Source organism: Aulostomus chinensis, chromosome 3, assembly GCF_037954235.1.
Source record: "Aulostomus chinensis isolate RoL2024-O1b breed Wild chromosome 3, RoL_Achi_v1.0, whole genome shotgun sequence".
Classification (NCBI taxonomy): domain Eukaryota; kingdom Metazoa; phylum Chordata; class Actinopteri; order Syngnathiformes; family Aulostomidae; genus Aulostomus; species Aulostomus chinensis.
In genome coordinates, this window is record NC_141322.1 from 22,205,765 (window position 1) to 22,225,239 (window position 19,475).

The 19,475-nt window shown below is 43.6% G+C and overlaps 3 protein-coding genes across 4 annotated transcripts in view; 1 reads left to right on the forward strand and 2 right to left on the reverse strand.

The window, feature by feature from the left end:
* megf6b (multiple EGF-like-domains 6b) overlaps positions 1–10,616 on the reverse strand; it is a 57,916-nt gene extending 47,300 nt beyond the window's left edge. Inside the window, exons 1-3 of the mRNA XM_086199706.1 lie at positions 10,257–10,616; positions 8,664–8,798; positions 7,506–7,615 (exon numbers count right to left, since the gene is read on the reverse strand). Of these exons, the coding sequence (XP_086055832.1) occupies positions 7,506–7,615; positions 8,664–8,798; positions 10,257–10,342 (331 nt within the window). The 5' untranslated portion in view covers positions 10,343–10,616. The remainder of the gene's footprint in view (positions 1–7,505; positions 7,616–8,663; positions 8,799–10,256) is intronic.
* A 2,017-nt stretch (positions 10,617–12,633) lies between these two features.
* akr7a3 (aldo-keto reductase family 7, member A3 (aflatoxin aldehyde reductase)) lies at positions 12,634–16,127 on the forward strand. Its single transcript, XM_086199708.1, has 7 exons — positions 12,634–13,155; positions 13,990–14,177; positions 14,269–14,373; positions 14,533–14,629; positions 15,101–15,200; positions 15,321–15,450; positions 15,707–16,127. The coding sequence occupies exons 1-7, from the start codon at positions 12,861–12,863 to the stop codon at positions 15,866–15,868; spliced, it is 1,077 nt and encodes a 358-aa protein (XP_086055834.1). The 5' UTR covers positions 12,634–12,860; the 3' UTR covers positions 15,869–16,127.
* mrto4 (MRT4 homolog, ribosome maturation factor) lies at positions 15,996–18,471 on the reverse strand. Of its 2 annotated transcripts, none has more exons than XM_086199709.1 (8): positions 18,345–18,471; positions 18,042–18,100; positions 17,834–17,937; positions 17,374–17,455; positions 17,057–17,124; positions 16,828–16,979; positions 16,658–16,734; positions 15,996–16,565 (listed from the first exon to the last, which is right to left on the reverse strand). In XM_086199709.1, the coding sequence occupies exons 1-8, from the start codon at positions 18,370–18,372 to the stop codon at positions 16,422–16,424; spliced, it is 714 nt and encodes a 237-aa protein (XP_086055835.1). In that variant the 5' UTR covers positions 18,373–18,471; the 3' UTR covers positions 15,996–16,421. The 2 variants fall into 2 exon arrangements, with proteins under 2 accessions (XP_086055835.1, XP_086055836.1); XM_086199710.1 differs by lacking the exon at positions 18,345–18,471 and adding an exon at positions 18,214–18,278.
* Between the last annotated feature and the right edge of the window lie 1,004 nt (positions 18,472–19,475).

Genomic DNA, 19,475 nt, shown 5'->3' on the forward strand with positions numbered 1-19,475 from the left:
GAGCGTGTATCTCCTCCATCTCTAGGAGTTAGCGGCCCCACGTCCATAAATCCAAGCCAGTCAACCTCCTCTCACTCATTATGACCTGAAATTCAAAGAATCTAGGACATATAAACAGCGAGCGCCACTGGGTATCTCCAAACATGTGAATCCACCTCAGAAGTGTACCATCACATTCCATACGCTCACACAACACTCACATTAATCATGACAGTCCTTCAGCTACAGCTGTGTGTGAGCAGGTACACGTGTGCTCAAGTCTGCCAGCCTGCATGCTCATCCTCAAGGTGGTGAGGCTGTTTAAAACACAACAGCAGAGTAATGATGACAGCTCCGGGGAACCATCGCTCTCCCCAGCTGGCAACGAAGATACTGGGATTGAAAAACACGGTCCAGTTCATCTCAAGAGGAATTTGAATGCCAATCCCCACTAAGATGATTGTGAAGAAGTCATCCGAGAGCCAGTTGCAACATCTTCTGGCATCTTCTGCCAGACATGAATTTTTCTGCCCATCTAATCCAACCAGAGTCTGCATGACTGATCAGCACATGAGGTTCTGCTGTTCCTGACGCTATTCATTGGCCATATATGGTTACAGCAATGATATCAATGTTCCCAGGACGGCATGGACAGAAACTCAAGAGTGACCTCTGCTCGCCCTGCTGGAATGGGACAGCCGGGTAAAAGATCCACTACTGAAGCAAAACAACTTTCAGAGTCATTTCCCAATCTAACAAACTGACTTGAAGAAGAAAACCCATCCAGCTCCTTAAATGTGAAGATCTCGTTAAATGACAGTAAATATGATATATTTTTTGGACAATGGGTGAAGGAAGTTATGTGGTTTCAAGATTGGGGATGATGCGGTGTATTTTTCTTCCCATTTTATGAAACTTTATTGATAAGTCAAGCACAATTCCTATCCGACGATTGAAAAAAATCGTGAAAAAGGAAGGAAACAAATCAGGGAGCAGATACATTCAGAATGTTCAGCTGAGTGTTTGGTATCTCGCAATAAAAAGTGAGGTGACAGCCGTTACAGTCTGAGTGGTAATACGTGACCTGACCTCTCAGCAGAGGCCAACCCTTCATTAATGGAAAAGAATTAATAAAAACACAGATGTATAAATAGGGAAATAATTAAGTAGTTTGTTTGATTTCAATCTTGTTATTGTCCAACTTGACAGTATATCTATTTCTACTTTTTTGTATTTATCTATTGGCAAGTTTAGTCCTTCATAAATTACACCCAGACATAGAGGCATCGCCAGATGATTTAAATCAAGACCAAAGTGCAGATGCTCATGCATGCTGTGGGAAATTTGCGGACGTGTTCAGGTAATCAGGCTTTGACTGTGTCATGTCAGCCACAGGGAATATCATAACATATCCAGACAAAGGAGGTGGACAAGAAGAAGTGCTCTCTAATAATCACGGATGAGTCAGAGTCATTTCATCCATGTCTGTCAGCAGATTCAGACAACTCCTTTGAGACCGGACCTCAGCCTAAACATCCGCTTTTCATCTGGCCCGGTTCTCGACAACTGCTGAATAGCTGGACTACACACTGCTACAATTAAGACACGCACACATGCGCGCGTGCACACACGCGTGCACACACATATGCGCGCGGGCACACACACACACACACACACACACACACACACGATACTGGACAAACAGGAACAAAAGAGACATCAAGAATATCTCTTCTGTCACACATAAAATACATCAATAACCCCATACTTTTTTTTTTTAAGTAGAAGCAGTGAAATCCGACACATCCAGGAAGACCACCTCACCACTGTTAATCCAATCCATAATCCATGATGACTTCCAGTTGCTCAGACCACATAGAAGCTACCACTGGGCTCCTACGTACAGAACAACTACAGCCCCGACTCTGTAATTATCTAATGAAAGGGAATTTTGATGTGGTGAAAGCAAAAAATGAAGAAGAAAAAAACTTTACTGAGCGACCGGGTTTAATTGTACAGTTTAAATGAGATCCAGGTTCAACAATATTACCACCAGCTGTGAGAGATCAAATTAATAGGACATTCCTGAATTCTGGTGAAAGGCTTTAAAAGAACAAGCAACCAAGTACAAGGTCAGCTGTGTCGTCGAGTCACTTCAGGGTGCGACAAAGAAGGGGAATGTTCAGTCTCTCTTCTGAGATGTGAAACACGCAAGAATCTTGGCAACTCACCAGAGCCCTTCTTGCCCCCCTCCCATCCCATCCTGAGCCCCTTATGCTGGGTAATCTCTCCTGAAATAATTCCTTGATGTGGCATGCAGCGTGGCAAAAAACTCACTCTCATCTGTCTCAGTGAATGCCTGAACTCTATTACAAAGACACCTTCTCTGAGAGGATTAGCAGCTTCCACAAAAAGAAGAGACAGACAGAGCAGGGGTCAGCAACTCGTGCCGAGAGACTGAAAACCGACAAGCAGGTGTCACCCTTTACAGCATCTGAAAGGGATGATCACTTCAACACGGGGGCAGCCGTGTGTTTGTTTAGGCTCCATCGATGTGTTTAACCCCCAGAGTGCGACCCACAGGGAGACCACATTTAGGCCAATTCACAGACACAAAAGCCAACGCACACGGCTCTGTTTGGTGCCGTAATTGGTGCGAGCAGAGCCCGGCACTGTATTTTTGAAGTAACAAATCATGTTTTGCTTTGCGGAGGAATGTGTCATTTCAAAGAGTTCTTGTGAAAACCAGGGCTGGCTTTTTCAGATGATCCCAGACAGGTTTCTTTGAAAGACTTTAAATACCGTTTAAGCGAGACACAAGGTCGGTTTTACAAAGCAGGAACAATAATGCTCAGCAAGTGTGCAAGAACCTGTAATTAGAATATCTGGGGTATTTTTCTGTGCCAGTGTGGACTCACATCTGCCTCACACTGACTCCTCTACAGTCTTATTGATCAGTGTATGGGAGTACTGACGTCATGTAGAGAAAATAGTAACTGAAAAAAAAAACTTCAACATGATTCTCTTTCCAACAGATGCTCCAGAGATATGGATCAGACAAGGTAAGACATGAATATCCTTCAGACCAAATAGGATAACAGTCATATTAATAACAGATGAATGAATGAATGAAAGCTTTATGGGAATTTGCTAAGCACATAGAGCACCAGTTAAATCACAAATACAGCATTTAAAGTTGTAAGAAAAAGATAAACACATTTAGAAGATTGTGGGGAGGAATTAAACCACAAAATCAATTGGTCACCTATAGAGAAAATAGTACTGGACACAAAATGGTTTAATGCATCGTGTGTCCAATAGAACCTCAACCTCAGATGTTCAGTAGAAACATCAGTTTGGACTTTGCTTGGTCATCATCACACCCACAACTGTAACTGGTCAGCCATGTCATCACATTTCTTTGTGTGTGTGTGAGTGTGTGTGTGTGTGTGTGTGTGTGTGTGTGTGTGTGTGTGTTCTTTTACTTGCTTACTTGCATATTGAGGACGAGATTATCTTCAAAAGGCCGTTTGAGGGTCAAGACTTGGTTTTAGGGTTGGGGTTAGAATAAGGTTCTGGTTAGGTTTAGGGTCAAGTTTAGGGTCAGGTAGTCAGTTAAGATGGTTAGGTTTAGGGTGAAGGGCTAGGGAATGCATTGTGCCAATGAAAGTCCTGACAAAGATATAATCACAGGGATGTGTGTGTGTGTGTTTGTGTGTGTGTACTTCCTGTCTGTGGTCCTTGAGTCATATCTGCTTGCCAGACTCTTATTTGTACAAATCTGCTCCCACTGAAGGATGCGCGTTCTTCTAGCCGTCATCATCATCATCAAACAAACCTCAAGTTTTTGTGATATTTACTTACTACAGAACAAAAAATCATGTTACTTGTTCGAACCAAAGGAATATGGGGCGCTTGTGAGGATGGAGTCAGATCATATCTACCGCTGTTACCGCACTATGTTACTTCACTGTTGCACGATATGATTCACAGACCACAGACATGGTTTTTGGTGTGTTCCACGACACACACACACACACACACACACACACACACACACACACACACACACACACACACACACACACACACAAAGACCACCCATGGATAGACACCAGACCATTTCCTCTTCTCTGGCTACTGAGCCTATTTCACATGAAGCCACCTCTACCAGTTTGGTCCCACCACAAAAGGAGGCCAGTTCCTATTCAGCAGTTAACCAGGACGACAAACTGGAGGAGCCATTGTCCCCGTTCCTCGGGTGCCGTCACAAAGCTTATTGTTGCCATCAATCAACATAACTGCTTGCTTCCACTCCCGGCTGACCCTGTCCATCCTCCCCCGGCCCGTGGCTGCAGGCTGAGGTAAAAGGTTTATCTCACTGACTCGATGGACCTCCAAATATTTAAGTGGAGGAAGTTGCTGTCACAAAGTCAAGAGCTCTTCACTTTCAGGAGAGCCAGATAGTCATCGAGCCTCTTGGAGTCTTTTCAAAGTGTATAAATGTCACCAGTTGCATATGGAGGGCTCCTTCGAATGCTGCATTCGGTCTTTCTAAACCAACAGGTTTTTAAAGCTCTGAATAGATGTGGCTCTATTCCATCAGAAACTATTTTGATAGTGAATGTTTGCCATTCTTTTAACAGAAATGTTGACCCCTCTTGGATTTAGAGTCAGGAATCAAAGGATTAGCTGTTATCGTCTGATTTTTGAACATTTTGGGCCGTGGGTCAGAGAGAATTGGACATTTGGAGACTTCATCTTGGACCGATCTGCATTTTTGCCACACTTGACTCTGACATTCCAAGACTAAACCATCAAGTTTTTAAACAAGAAACCATTTTGCAGGCGAACTGATAGAGAAAAGAATAATTAATTGCAGCAAAGTAAACCTACATAGTGAAAAAACGTGCCTTTCAAAACTGAGTCTCTACTTTCAACATTCTTTGCAATACTGGAATATATCAGAACTTGAAAAAAAGCAACCTGTTGACTCTAAAATATTCACTGAATGTTGAAGAACCCGGAATTCATGCCAAATATGTCAACAGAAAAACTCAAAGCTCCGATGTGAGATGACAGCTACCTTAACAGAAAGATGGGGAAAACGAGAGAAGCGTATAAAATGTGAAAATAACCAGACATCTGCTGAGCTGAGGTATATTATTTCAAAAAAAAGGCTCATTATGCAAAGCAAAGAATGCTGAAGATATAACAAAAAAAACAAAAAAAAATCCAAGCAACTTTACGATGAGACGAAACACTGGTGAGCTAATGACAGGGCCAAGGGCTTGATGGTCCAACTATTTAACTTACAGCTTCTCCCTTTGTGTGCGCTTTACCAACAACATGATTAGACCCTCAAGTGCCTCACAATAACCACAGGTCATTTGCCTAATGACCTCACACTGAAATTTTATGAGGGAACACACGCAGACACACAGAAATACGAGACAGAAACCACAGAGGTGCCACAGAGATATTTTGGGGGTGTGAGTTTGACAGGATTTGCTAAAGCTGTACATTTTAAACAGCTTATTTTTCTTTTTTTGTGCTGTTGAAAACGTCCCCACAGATGACATTGTGCTGAGTGAAGTACAGTAAGCACCGCTCACACTAAAGTACGCAGGAGAAAGCGAGACAGAGAGACGGAGAGAGAGAAGAAGAGAGGATTGTGGGTTTGCTTTTATCCTGGTTCAATGGCTCAGAGAAAAGGGTGATTAGTTTGACCCATCTCAAAGTGCTGTCACGTCTTTGGTTACTGAGATAAAAGCCCTGCCTCATGTCGAAAAGAGCAACCATTGTCACGCTAAAAGAGAAACAAACCCCCCATCAACTTAAATGAGGAGAGACACTGCACTGTCCTCAGGAATGTCTCCTTAAGACGTGTTTTAAAACAGAGCACTGACGACTGGATAGATAGCACGATGCATTCTTGTATAATTTAATACTGAAACTTTCTGGGTGGAAACAAAGAGCTCTTTGAAGAGGGCATAGATGCCATAATAAGACACTGATGACAGGCACATCCAGGGGGATCTTCTCCCTCCTCTCCTCTCCGTCCATCCCAGAGGACCAGCCCGCACACCAATGGTCCTGACTGTACAGTAACTGTGCGAGGGCCGGGCAGGCGTTAAACATGTGGGTTGGTACCCGCTAGGGCACGGAGAACAGGGGAAATTGGGACAGGGGACAAAGTGTTTACAGGAGAGCTTTGCCAAGGGTCTGTCTATGGTATGCAGGCAATGGGATCTGGATCAGTGGCTGTAAAATCCCATCAAAGGAGGCTTCTTGGTCCCAGCAGTATGAAGCTAAGCTTATCCACCAGGAGATGAGCAGCCCTGGAAGCCCCGGTGTGACCAACACAGCTACTTCTACATACATGCACCCATGATCTAGCTTTACAGTGGGGAGATTTACATTTGGGTGTCTTTGTTCTACTGGTACCAGCCGGTGGTCTGGGTACCATGAACTGATGGGTATTGTTTTGGGGGCCATGATAGCGATTGGTTGGCGTAAGACTGGATGGACTTGTCTGTATTTATATCCATAATGCAATCCTCTGACCTGGACTGTAATGTCATGCCTCTGAATGAGATGAGAGGCCGGACATCGTGGACCAGAGCCAAGACTGAAACGTATGGGACAGCAGCTCGACAGAGAACGAGGAGATATGGAGCTGAAGTGACCGCTAGTCGTGTTTCCAATGAACTGTCAAGCAAACTTTAAAAACGTTACAAAAAAGGAAATGAAACTAGTTAAATTTCTGTCTACCGGAAGTGCAAGTACACGATGCATATTTTGTCAAAGGACGGCGATAAGGACAGGGTTATGTATGGCTTTTACAGAGAGTAATGGAAGAACAATAGGATGTCTGTTGGCCATCAACAGCCGTCTACCTGGAAAACCCGGAGAAAAGTTTGAGGAATTCCTGTCAGTTGAACATGTTGTGATTGTTCGTTTGTGACAGCTGATCACAAAGCTAAAACCACCTCAAGCGAGCAAAAACATTTGACGAAATTAGGCCATCTCAAAACAGCTTTTTAACGCGATACATCAAAATACATTGATGGAAATGCGACCTCTGTTCAGCTGCTAAATAGACACCGAGATGCTGCCTGCCAAGAGGCTGCCAACTGCCTCCCATGGCTCTTGAACTCCTGCAGTCTCAAAGTTTCTCAGTTTTACATTCTACTGTGCAGTTTCTGAGTGAACGTCAACACATCCAACACTTTGCCAACATACACATCCAAACCTTGTGGTGCTGTCGTGACAACACAAGTACTTCAGCTACGGTGCTGACGGGTAACACCTGCTGATGAGTCAAGATGGGCAAAGCATCTCTTTACCCTTTGACCTTTGTCTAAAAAGACTATGATCCAGCTGTGTGTGCCAAGGCTGAGGTGATGTTTGAACCCCCGCCTCCTCAGCCTGAGTGTTATATTCTCTGTTTCTCACCTGATGGCTGGGATTCATGTATTTTCAAAAAAAGAAAACAGATGAACACAAGTGATGAAGATACTTACGATACAGACAACCAGCCTCCCCATTTAGTTGAGACCATCCAGGGCAGCACTTGTACACGGTCTGATAATCCTGTCTGTACACTTGTCTGTAGGCTGTGTAGTACGCCGTCCTGTCAGCACGACAAACAGGAAGTTAAAACCTTCAAATCAAGCCTGCTGTAATAGCACTAATACAGCAAGTATGAGCTTATAGGATCAGTTTTTATTGAGTGTGTGTGTGTGTGTGTGTGTGTGTGTGTGTGTGCCAGTTTTCCCTGATTTTGTGGGGACATAATCTGTTTACATGATCACATCATCATCAGCAGCAGCATCAATGAACTATGCTCCTGATTTTCACTCAACCAGGTGGAGGGGCGTAGTGTGGGCCAAGGGAGAGGCCGTTACATTTTGGGGCGGATCCATGCCAGTGAAATGGTGCAGAATACCTCTCTGGTTATTAATGTTTCATGTGGCGATTTGATTAGATTGCAAAAACAAACAAATCTTGTAATCTGATTAGATGACGCCCAGCACTTTAAGTGACATGCAGTGCTACGGTACTCAGCAAATAATTCCCAGACGTATGTGAGACTGGCAGACACTACTTCTGAGAACTTTGCCTATCCCTGTACTTTGGGACCCCTCTCATTGCCACACCACCGCAATCATTATGCATCGCGGAAACATGTTTTGTTTACAAGTAATTGTGGCCTTTGCTGCCTTCAAAGCAGCCTTTGACTCTGCGACGCAGTAAATAACGCAGCGAAAACGAGCATGAGCGCCCCAGCAGCTCCTGGAGCTTGCTCTCAGTCCCAGGCTGAGATGTCAGAGTCTGGACGCTCCATCAAAGGAATGTTGGCTGCAGGGACGCCTGTGTGTTCAGTCGCTGCTAACCCAAGTGAAGTGAGGCTACACCTTGCACTTAACTGCAGGAGAGGCTAAAGGCTGTCATTACAGACCATGACCAAGAGAGGAAAGCAGATAAGAGGAAAGAGAAGATGAAGGAGTAAAATATTTGTCCTGCCAGACCACTGAAGAATCTTCTCTGATAAAACTATGCATGACTCATGGAAATGGTGTAACACAATTAATTACAGCGTTGCTTTATCAGGAAAGCACAGCATCGCCTGCAGGTAAAGACGGGAGGGTTTATGACAAGAAATGAGGTGCAGTACTCACCTCCTCTCGTATCCCATGCACCATGACTGTCCCACGCAACCTTGCTTCCACACTTTAACCATGCGTGTGAAGGCTTGCACACACGGCTGCCTCTGGGCGACCAGCGTCACCTCCCTCTCCACACACACATTGGGCCTGGAGAAAGATAAGAAGTAGTAAAAAAAAAAAAATACTTAGCATGTCAAAATGTTCATCACTTAAATGGTGCAGCAAAGACAGATGGACAAAGACTGCACGTGTTTTAGTTGTCGACGACGTAATGCCAGGGTGATGTCAGGGTTTTGTCTCGTTAAAGTCTGAGGGGAAATTCTTTCTACCTCACCTTGAGCTTCTTACTACCTGAACTTAACCTTTAAATCCACATTGACCGTCTGAAATGTGTTCCCACAATGTCTTTTAAGGGGGTTGGATGGACACACGACAGGCAAATATATTCTGTCTCATTTCTCACTCCTGCCAGGCAGGCAATGTTTCAGAGTCATTTGTCTGTTAGCAGGATTACATGGAAACAACCAGGCTCAGGGGTGCAGTGCGGGCGAAGGAAAAACTATAAAAATTGTGGCAGATTTGTTTAAAGTAACAAAAGAGCGCTTTAAAAAAAAAAAAGTTTGGTTGAGGTCAGTTTGGTGAAGGTTGGCGCTCTTCTATTTCCCTTTAGTTCAAAATGTGGAAAGCAAAAACGCTGAGGATCAAAAAACAAACTCCAACCTCACAGTGTGTCAGATATGAACCACGTTTGCTGGGAAACAAAAGCGTGAAATGTGCAATCTGATAGTATTTATCACCTCATTGCACAGTTAATGAATGAAACAGAAATGTACATTACACAAAAAACATTAGCTTAGTCTTGTCTGTGTGAGAAGAAAAAGGAGCCCATTAATATTTACACCCCCACACACCCACACACACAGTAAATTATGGGAGCCCTCAGCTGAGATGTTTGCCCCCTTACACAAAGTTTCGCTTCAGAAGAGGGGATGCTGATGTCTTCTTATCATTCCCTGACAGGACAGGTGACTATAAAGAGGTTTTAAAAGATCTTTGGCAACCGTCCACATGCGGACAGGAAGGTTTATCATCTGGAAGCAACATAAACAACAACAGTCGCCGCCAACCCAGCTGAACACATGATTGCGTGTAAGGGCTTATAGTTGATGAAAGGAGAAAATATTCACTCACAAAATTCATGCTCTTTATCTTTTCTTTTTTCCTTTTTTTTTGGGGGGGGGTACCTGTCATAATGAGTGGCTCCTCACTTTGAGGGGCTTAAAACAAACAGCGTCTGACAGAGTTGGAATGCGGCAGCAGCGAGCATCCACATGGAGGTTGTAATCATGGAAATTACAGTGATACTATGGAGGAACTTGCAGCATCTACGACACACTCACGCAGCTGCGGTTTCAGATATTTGCAAATATGACAAACAAGATGGATAATAAATGGTTCATCGCTCTTGAGCAGGTGAAGCAACGGTTTTCTTCTTCAACTTCTAAAACACCAAAAAAAAAACAACAACTTTAAGACACTTGAAGAGCAAACGTCCTCTAAGACACTGTGTAGATACATAAGTAAAATATTAAAAACAATACTCACATATATGACTGGAGATTGTTGCCATGACGGAGCGCCTCGGCCTCTTTAATAAATATCAATAAAAAAGACAAAAATACACTACCCATGTTCCTCGCGTATTAAAGTTTTCAAACATGAGAATCACACGCAAACTCGTTCATTAGTGTCAAAGCTCAGTTTATCCGGTAATTAAATATCATTTATAAATCTCTTAACTTGGAGAGGGAGCAGGAATTAAAGAAAACTCCAGTGGTCAAGAAACTTAAGTGGCGCGTAAAAAATCTTCGGCAAAACCTTCCAAAAGTGACACAGCCATCACACGCGGTGTGTTGTTGTCTCTCTCTCTCTCTCTCTCTCTCTCTCTCTCTCTCTCTCTCACCCTCTCACTCTCACCCTCTCTCTCTTTCTCTCGGTGTGTGTGTGTGTGTGTGTGTGTGTGTGAGTGAGGGTGTGTGTGTCACTGACAGGAAACAGCAGTTTTCACCTACGCTTCGGCAGATGTTGTACTAACTGGCAGAGTGACGGACTGCGCGCTCTCGCCTCCTTCCATTGACTCGGCGAATAGAGCGTGCTATCGAAACTGCAACACACACACACACACACACGCACGAAACGGCAAAAAGAAAATCATTCACACACACACACACACACACTCGAAAACAAAATGTCATGTGGTCCCCACTTTCTATAAGGCGCTTTCAAATATTCCATCAACCTGCGTTCTTACTGGTTTAATTCACAACGCAACCTTTGATAACGGCGCTATAATGTTTCCATGGAGACTTATAATATAGCCGATAATCCCTCGACCAGTGTGACAGAATTTAGAAGAACTGTGGCAGAACAATCCAGGCACAGAAAATTGTTATGTAAACCAGGTTAGGCAGCAAAAGCACAGTGATTTAGCTATAAAACGTGGAGCAGCTGAGGATGTTGGGAGGTGTGTGTGTGTGTGTGGGGGGGGGGGTGTCATGAAGCAGCTAGTGGTCACTCTGCAGGGCGAAGAGTTGGTGATGGTGCGGTCAAGAGGTCAGCCGCCAGGACCGACTACCGCCGCTCTCTAAATAAAGCTTTCATTGCGGACATGTGTGTTCGTGACCCCTGAGAGTCTGGGGTCACTGCTGTCCCTGCAACCCCTCAGCACCGCTTACTGTTGCACGTTGGTTTAATTATCTCAGAGACACTCACGCTTAGCAGGGCTCATTAAGATGTGTGTGTAAGCAATGTGAGTGTCACTGCCGCAACCAAGCTGTGTGTTTCTGGACCCCTGATGAACTTCTGTCCACAGTGATGGGGTTGAGCTGCATGGACTCCAAATATGTAAGTGGAGCTTCAGTGTGGCTCAGGACATATTTGTGGGCACAGTACTAAAACATAATGGTGACATGGAGCCTAAAGCAGTCCTAAATGCGTCCAGTCTCTGGACATGTCCATGGAATGAGTACAAATGATGTCAATCAAAAGTGACTGGTTTCCCTCAAAGAAAGAAACTGCAGGGAACACTACAGGGTTCATGCAGAATTACAATGCCATTATTTCACATGGTAATACGGTTTGCAGTGTAGAAATACTTAAATGTTAACCTACAAATGTATAAAGGCGCTAAAGCGCTTGAGCCATAAGGGTGCTGGAATACACATGATGGGGGACTTCATGGGTAAATAATTCCTCACTGTTACCATGCTGAGTAATTTGGGATTTGAAGAAAAGGGAAAAAGGGTAATTTTTGCTAACATGATTGTAATGACCCTATTCAGAGGAAATACCACAAAGCACATAAACACTACCAAGCTTTTTGTAAAGACGGGACCAGACAGACATTCCGTTTGGTACACTTGGACACTCAAAATGTTTTGGGTTTTAAAATCACTATCCCGACACACAGGCGTTTGTGTGTGTGTGTGTGTGTGTGTGTGTGGGGGGGGGGGGGTCTGAAGGGGTCAACAGGTTAGTGGGGCCCCAGCTCTCATTATGGACCAAAACCTCACTCATAGCTCAATCTGGCCTTGTATTGGATGACATATCAAAAACTTCATATGATTGATTAGCCATTTAGAATATAATAAAAAAAAATACCCTTATATTTCAAACAGGCTTTTGAAAAAAAGAAGTTATTACTGTATCATTTAATTGTAGGATGTGCTTTAGACAGTCAATCTTGACTTCATGTCTTGGCTTGTAGGTACAGTGGCCGTCTAGCAACCGAAGGGTCGCTGGATCTTCATTTCCCCCGGTGACTATGTCGGACCCCCCCAACTGTAAAGGATAACACTTCATGCCTCCCGGAGACAAAAGAATCCTCTGACCATGTCTTCGATGCCTGGTAATACACTGACACCTTGTGGCTGAGAATAAGAACTGCAGGGTCCGTCATCTGACGCGAACTCTGCAAGTGTTGCAACGAAGAAAACCCCAACGTAAATGAGAGCAGCAGCGGGAGGTGGTCGCGACCAACGGACTTTGTTCGACCCTGACTGAGGCCAATATCCGAATGGCGGTTGTGTAAATCGATAAAAAAAAATAAGCGAAAGTTCCGTTTTAAATCGGTTAAGTAACTTCACGACGCTCCCTAAATTACCACTTCGAGCTCGACCTCTGACCCTCGTAGCTCGGTGCCACACTAGCATGCAGTGTGTAGTAACAGCGGGACTGTACACACTCCGACACAGACGCATCCCCACAGACGTGCTGGTGCAGTTACCCAGGTTCGTGTCTCTCAGAAACATGTCGGCGTCTCCTGCTAAACGGCCGGTAACTTTACTGGGGTCCATGGCGTTCGGTGGTCGAGCCGACGCTGACCAGAGCCTGGAGATGGTGAAGGCGTTCCTGGGCAGAGGACACAAGCAGGTGGACACGGCCTTCATGTACGTGGACGGGAAGTCTGAGACCATCATTGGAGGCATGAATCTCCCTGAGGCGGGTGAGAGGAGCTAGCTTGACAAGCGCTAACGTCCCTTCACAGGCGTGCACATCTCCCCCTCTACACCCGTGTGAGCCAGCGGTTCACACTTTGGTAACTAGTTGCCTGACTTAGAACGCAAAACTAACCTGCTATCCAACCTGTAGCTGCAGTTTGTCTGTCATACTGAGGACATCTTGATCCTCCCCTTTGCTTTGATTCAAAGGCTCAGTTACCTACGTTTTATAAAGTTTGGTGATTCAAAAATATTAAAACTTTGTTTTGCACATTTTTAAACAATATAAAGGGGTTGTGAGTCACTAGTTACCAGTAGCTCTGCCCATAGTGTGATAGTAGGGATGCACCGGCTATTTACCTTTTTCACTTTTTTAATTTACTCAGCATAAAACGATTGTGTTGAAATTCGTTGGTTTGCTGGAGGACTTTGCACCATCAAAGTGTGAAATTAACGGCACTTTTTTTTTTTTTTAAGAAATTGTTACGTCACCTGGTGGCCAAACTACAGTAAATCAGAGTCGTGATAAAATCCACTGCAGGTGTTACAATTAGAGAGGGCAGCTTGAGCCCGGTTGTTTGCCTGACAAAAGTATGTCTGTTGCATGGGATTATATATTTGCGGTCTGGACATATTTCTACGGATCCCGTTCTTTTACTGTATTCATCCGCTACATACTGCCCCCTGCAGTATTGGAGTGTGTAGTAAGAGGCACAGTTCTGAACTCCTTACATCATAAGGAAGGGAAAAGGTCACAGAAGCTCATATCGGTGTGTCCTGTTTTCTGCTGGACGGATGTTAAAGGACGTGTTATTTAATTCAGCTTCTTTCTGTGACAGTAAGCATCGCTACCAAGGCCAACCCCTGGGACGGGAAGACACTTAAACCCGAGAGCGTGCGTTCCCAGCTTGAAACCTCTCTGCAGAGGCTGCGGACTGATTGTGTAGACCTGTTCTACTTGCATGCCCCTGACCACCAAACCCCCATCCAGGATACTCTTAGGGCCTGCAATGAGCTCCACAAGGAGGTAAAGATGGAGCTGTTAAGCCAATCACGTTGTTGCCAAGTTCCTGACTATATTTCATTAAACTATGATGAAATGTTTAAATATCACTCAGGGAAAATTCAAGGAGTTTGGTCTTTCAAACTATGCATCATGGGAAGTGGCTGAAATCGTTTGCATCTGTAGACACAACAACTGGATTGTTCCCACTGTGTATCAGGTAATCTTCACCCATTTCTTAAAAAGCTATGATAAAGCATTTTTTAACCAATAAAAACCTGTTTTCATCCATTTCACCCAATTTTACTTCACATAGCTGTGTAGCAGGTTACTGTTATACCTTCACAGCTCTTTGCTGGATCTGTGACTATTGTTCCAGGGGATGTACAACGCAACTACAAGACAGGTGGAGACAGAGCTGCTTCCATGTCTGAGGTACTATGGAATGAGGTTCTACGCATACAATCCCCTAGCAGGTACTGCATGTCTGCAACTCGCAGTCACTACTCACACAGTTTGATGAAGATGCTCTGACACCTGCTGCAGGTGGTGACATCCTGGGTTAGCTTGTTGCAGGCAGCCAGTCGGAGCCTTGCCTGCACGCTTTATTGCACCAACATGAGTTATGGACACGCAGCTAGTTTGGATCCACTAAGTCTTCACACACGCACGTAGGTCAGTGTATTTGCACGTCAGTGGCAGTGTGAACAGGATATGCCAAGACATTAGTCGTGAGTTTGGAGACATGCCTGGTATCATTTCACATCAACTCGTCAAATGTGAGAATTCTTACACCAACTTCCATTCAAATATGGTCAAGTTTGTTATTAGTGTTTGTCCAATCTTGCAACAATAATCATGTAACACTTTTTACAGTTATGACAATCTACTGTACTCGTACTAGAAGTGGAATACCAGCTATACTTTAAATTTTGCTTCTTTGCCAGGTGGCCTTCTCACTGGAAAATATCACTACACAGACAAAGATGGCTCCCAGCCTGCTGGACGGTTCTTTGGTAACAGCTGGGCCGCCGCCTATAGGGACAGGTGGAACACCAGCCTTTTACCTCATAAACCATAATTTAGCCAATTTTTTTGATAGTGAGGCATTTCTGCCCTGTATTTATATTTGCATGTTGACCAAGAATCCCTCCCTTTTGGTGCCAGATACTGGAAGGAGAGTCATTTCCAGGCCATGGATCTGGTTCTGAAGGCCTTGGAGACGGTGTACGGCTCAGACAAACCCACCCTGACCTCTGCTGCCATGCGCTGGATGTACCACCACTCCCATCTTAAGGTACCTACCTCCTCTGCAGGGACTGAGGACAATATTTTGTTACACATTTACTGACCACAGACAATGGCTATAAACTGAGTGAGGATTTCTACAGCAGTTGGATGACAGGAGGCCTTCACTCAGTTTTAAGAGCTTGTTTTAAATCATCCAACAGTGCATGTCATTAGTTTTGCTTTTATCAAATCCATTATTACGAGGACATATGTATACATTGCATAATTAAAGCACGTTTTGTGTTGGACCTCTGTTGTTACAGGGTGATTTGGGAGACGGCGTCATCATTGGTATGTCAAACATGGAGCAGCTCAAGCAGAACCTGTCTGCTGCAGAGGAGGGTCCTCTGGATGCGAGGGTGGTCGACACCTTCAACGAAGCCTGGAATCTTGTAGCTCACGAGTGTCCAAACTACTTCCGCTAAGAATCCAAATCTGCTAAGAGGCCCAAAAGTCCCAATCAATTATGCAAATGTGTATAGAGAACCATGCCTTCCTTTGCCCTCATGGCACCTGAAATTACTAATTTCCTTAGAAATGATCTGATACCTGTTAGTGCATCACAGCACCTCATGTTTAATTTATAAAAACGATTTAAAAGAAGAAGAAAAAAACCACCACCTTTTCAGGAATTTGTCTTAAATTGTTGAGCATTAAAAACAAAGCTATTTTATCACAACAAAATGGGTTTTTTTTTTTTTTTCTCTCATAAAAATCTTCTTGAATGACAGGGTGTGTGATGGCAGCTCAGCTCTTCATGGCGCTGGTATTTACATGGGATCAACATGTACACATTCACCTTGACTGCAGTCCTGGTGATTGCTGAACAACAACTCAGTCCAGAGCTAAAATTCAATGTGAAGGAGGAAAGTTCATGTTATGGGGTGAAAAACATGATGTGATTCGTCTCGGGGTGCAGTGATGTCAGTCATAATAGATTCAAAATCCCTCCATTGGTCAACATGACCTGAACACGTTTCACTCGCCGTCCTCCTCGTCATCGTCTTCTTTATCCTGCATCGACTTTTCCTCGTCAGTAAACTTCTCAAACTCGCCTGTTTCTGAGCTCCACATGCATTTGATCTGCACCTTGAACTCTGCCATCTCGATACCAAACAGTTTCTAATGACAAAAGAAAGAATTTCACTCACATCCCACAAACAGCAGTGTGTTTTGGACAAACTTTTCTCAAGCGAAATGTATCCAGCACTCACCAGAATACGAGCCTGTTCAGGGGTCAGTATGTCCCCCTCTTTGCAGACCTCATGGTCCTTTAGCAGTGTCACCACTCCTTTGAGAGAAATGGAAGGAGAAAAAAGACCTGAGATACTGAAGTCATATCAAATTGTGAAAGTGTCATTTATATTCCAACATGTCATGATACCTTTCTTGAGAGCAGTTGGAAGTCCTAACTGCCTCAACTGAGGCTCCATTGAGTGAGTGAACTGTTCCAGGGGTCCCTCGTCCAGAGTAACGTCCATCTGTGCCTGGTTGCCCGCCCGTGCATAATCGGTCTCTTTGAAGTGACTGAAATACCTGTGGACAGACAACAACTGTTAAACAGGTTAATGAAAACATTTGGAATGTGACCACAAAAACGGAAAAGGACTTACTCTTGCACTTCTTCCTTGGTTTTATTTGTGAGTAGTACACCGACTTCTCCTCGTAGATATCTGCTGACCTGTGCACGATCACAAGCATCGACTAACTGCAGTAGAACTGCAACAACTTATCAATTCCATGATAAACAGATGAAGATGATAAATGGACAACCATGCCAAAAATTTTTAACTGGTCAGTCTATCAGGTCTGATGAGAAGACCTGGACAGCTTGTGAACTGCTAGTTGTACAAAATTTGAATAAATGGTGCATTTAGTTTCAGATGTGATGAATGTCAATATTTCAGATATCACCTGAACTCTTTCCTACCTTGCACAAGTTATCCTTGTACTCATCCGTTTCTCCTTTGCCCATGGCAATTATCATAACTTTATTTTTGCCAAAGAAGAATCTGTCATGAGGAGAGAGAAAACATTTTTTTCCAAAACAAAAGAAAGATAATATGCAGAGTTTGACAATAGAAGACTTCCCATATCCATTGGTGAAAGTAAATTTTCGGGGCTAAGTGAAATCTAATTATGAGAGAAGGTTCTTGGAACATAATGTTTAAGTCTGATCCTGGCTAAAATTGTAACACGCCAAGAAAAATTAATATTGAACACGTCCTTGTGCACAAATTGTAAAAATGAACTGGTGTCCAGCAGATGAACATGTCAAATGAAAAATACTTATATATTCGTGTAACCTAGAATTTTTAAAGATGGAAAAGAATGGGCAGCGTTTACAGGATTTGTGTAAAGCTTTAGACATGGGTGGTCAGCACCATTACCTGCTGTGTTTCCATGCTGTCCTCAAGTCTTTCAGCTTGTTATTCCTCATATTAGCCACAGAGAAGATAAACAAATATTTATAGGTGTCCACGCATTTCCGGAACTGGAAAAATAAAGGAAAACAGCGATTTCTTAGCTTGGGTCAACAACTGACACTGAAAAGACACGCATCCTGAAGCGAGACCGAGACGTGTGGGAAACACTCACCTCCTCTATTAGTTTCTGCTTCGCCTCCAGACCCTTCTTGGCCGTTTTCGTTAATGAAACTACGGACAGAGCATAAAGAGAATATGTTCGTTAGTTTGCTTGAATAAAAATGATGTTAAGACAGCAGCAACCAGGTCAACACGCCGTAGAGCCCACGTATCGTTTCATTTACCCCAGCAGGAGAGGCTAACGTTAGCATTTTCCAGCAATTTTGTTCATATTTCGCCGCCAAGCTTGGCTCGACAAGTACGTAACCGCTTCTTAAGTTTAAACGTATCACGATTGAAACTTTTGTCTACTTACTTTTCTTGTCCCTCTTTGACTTCGGCATGTTTGTCTTTCTACACGTTTGTCGCAGACACACGTGAAGCAGAAGGACCCTAAATGTTTCCGTCAAGTGAAGGCGGCCTATGGCCTGCCTGAATAAAATCATTTAATTAAAAAAAAAACTTTTATCCCGGTGTTTGTAGCTCAATTGCAGGGCTTTTACGTCGGGTATATAAGTGATTTGAAAAATAAATATATTAAGCTGATTTTTTTCTCCGTTGTCTGCGTCTAGGTTAAACTGAAATGTCTGTGTTAAACGGGGTTGTGAACGGAAATAACCGCCAGAGGGAGCCCGAACTGGCACACAGCCACACCAGATCAGTTAAGACACAAAATCTAAATTTATCCAAGATGCAGTTCGTGACTTGTGTCTCCTTTTATTTATGTTCTATTTCAATCCATTATTCCAATGTAATTTAACTTAATATTTGAAAGTGAAATATTTAATTTATCATTTGTCTTGAGGAATTTTGGCTTCAAGCTTGCTCAGGATACCCTGCTTTGAGAGGGATGGCACTCCATCTTTTTCAGTAAAAAGAATCCTTGCGGGCTGTTTGAGTTAAATAAAAGACATGAAAATTAACTAGAAAGCTACAAGACACTGTAAGCGGGCCCAGGCATGCACATTTGGGTATGTCACAGTTCGGTAGATCATGAAGGTTGAGGAACACCACAGTGTTTGGATTTACATGAAAAAGTGGGCTAACAATGTGGTGTAAAGGGTCACTTCCTGTACCCACAGGTGGCGCTAGAGAAGATGCACATTGTACACTATGTTGTTCTACAACAGGTGTTGACAGCCCAGGGCAATTTTGATGTCCATGACATTTGTTTTATGTCCTCTAACCACTAAAATTGGCACTTGATTAAGGGTCAATATGGACCTGTGGATGTCTTCAGGCTGTTAGCCTGAGGTCATTGCATCAATGGAGTTTTTTGTAGGGGTTGTTGGGGTACACAGGCCTACCGATTTTCCAATGAAACACCGGTGTGGGGAGAATTTTTTCTAAACATTTCCGGGGGGCGCGCCATTGAGGCACTTTCATGTTCAATTTCCATGAAGATTTGACCACGTGGAGTAAAGTTATACGAGTTTTGTGTGTCATG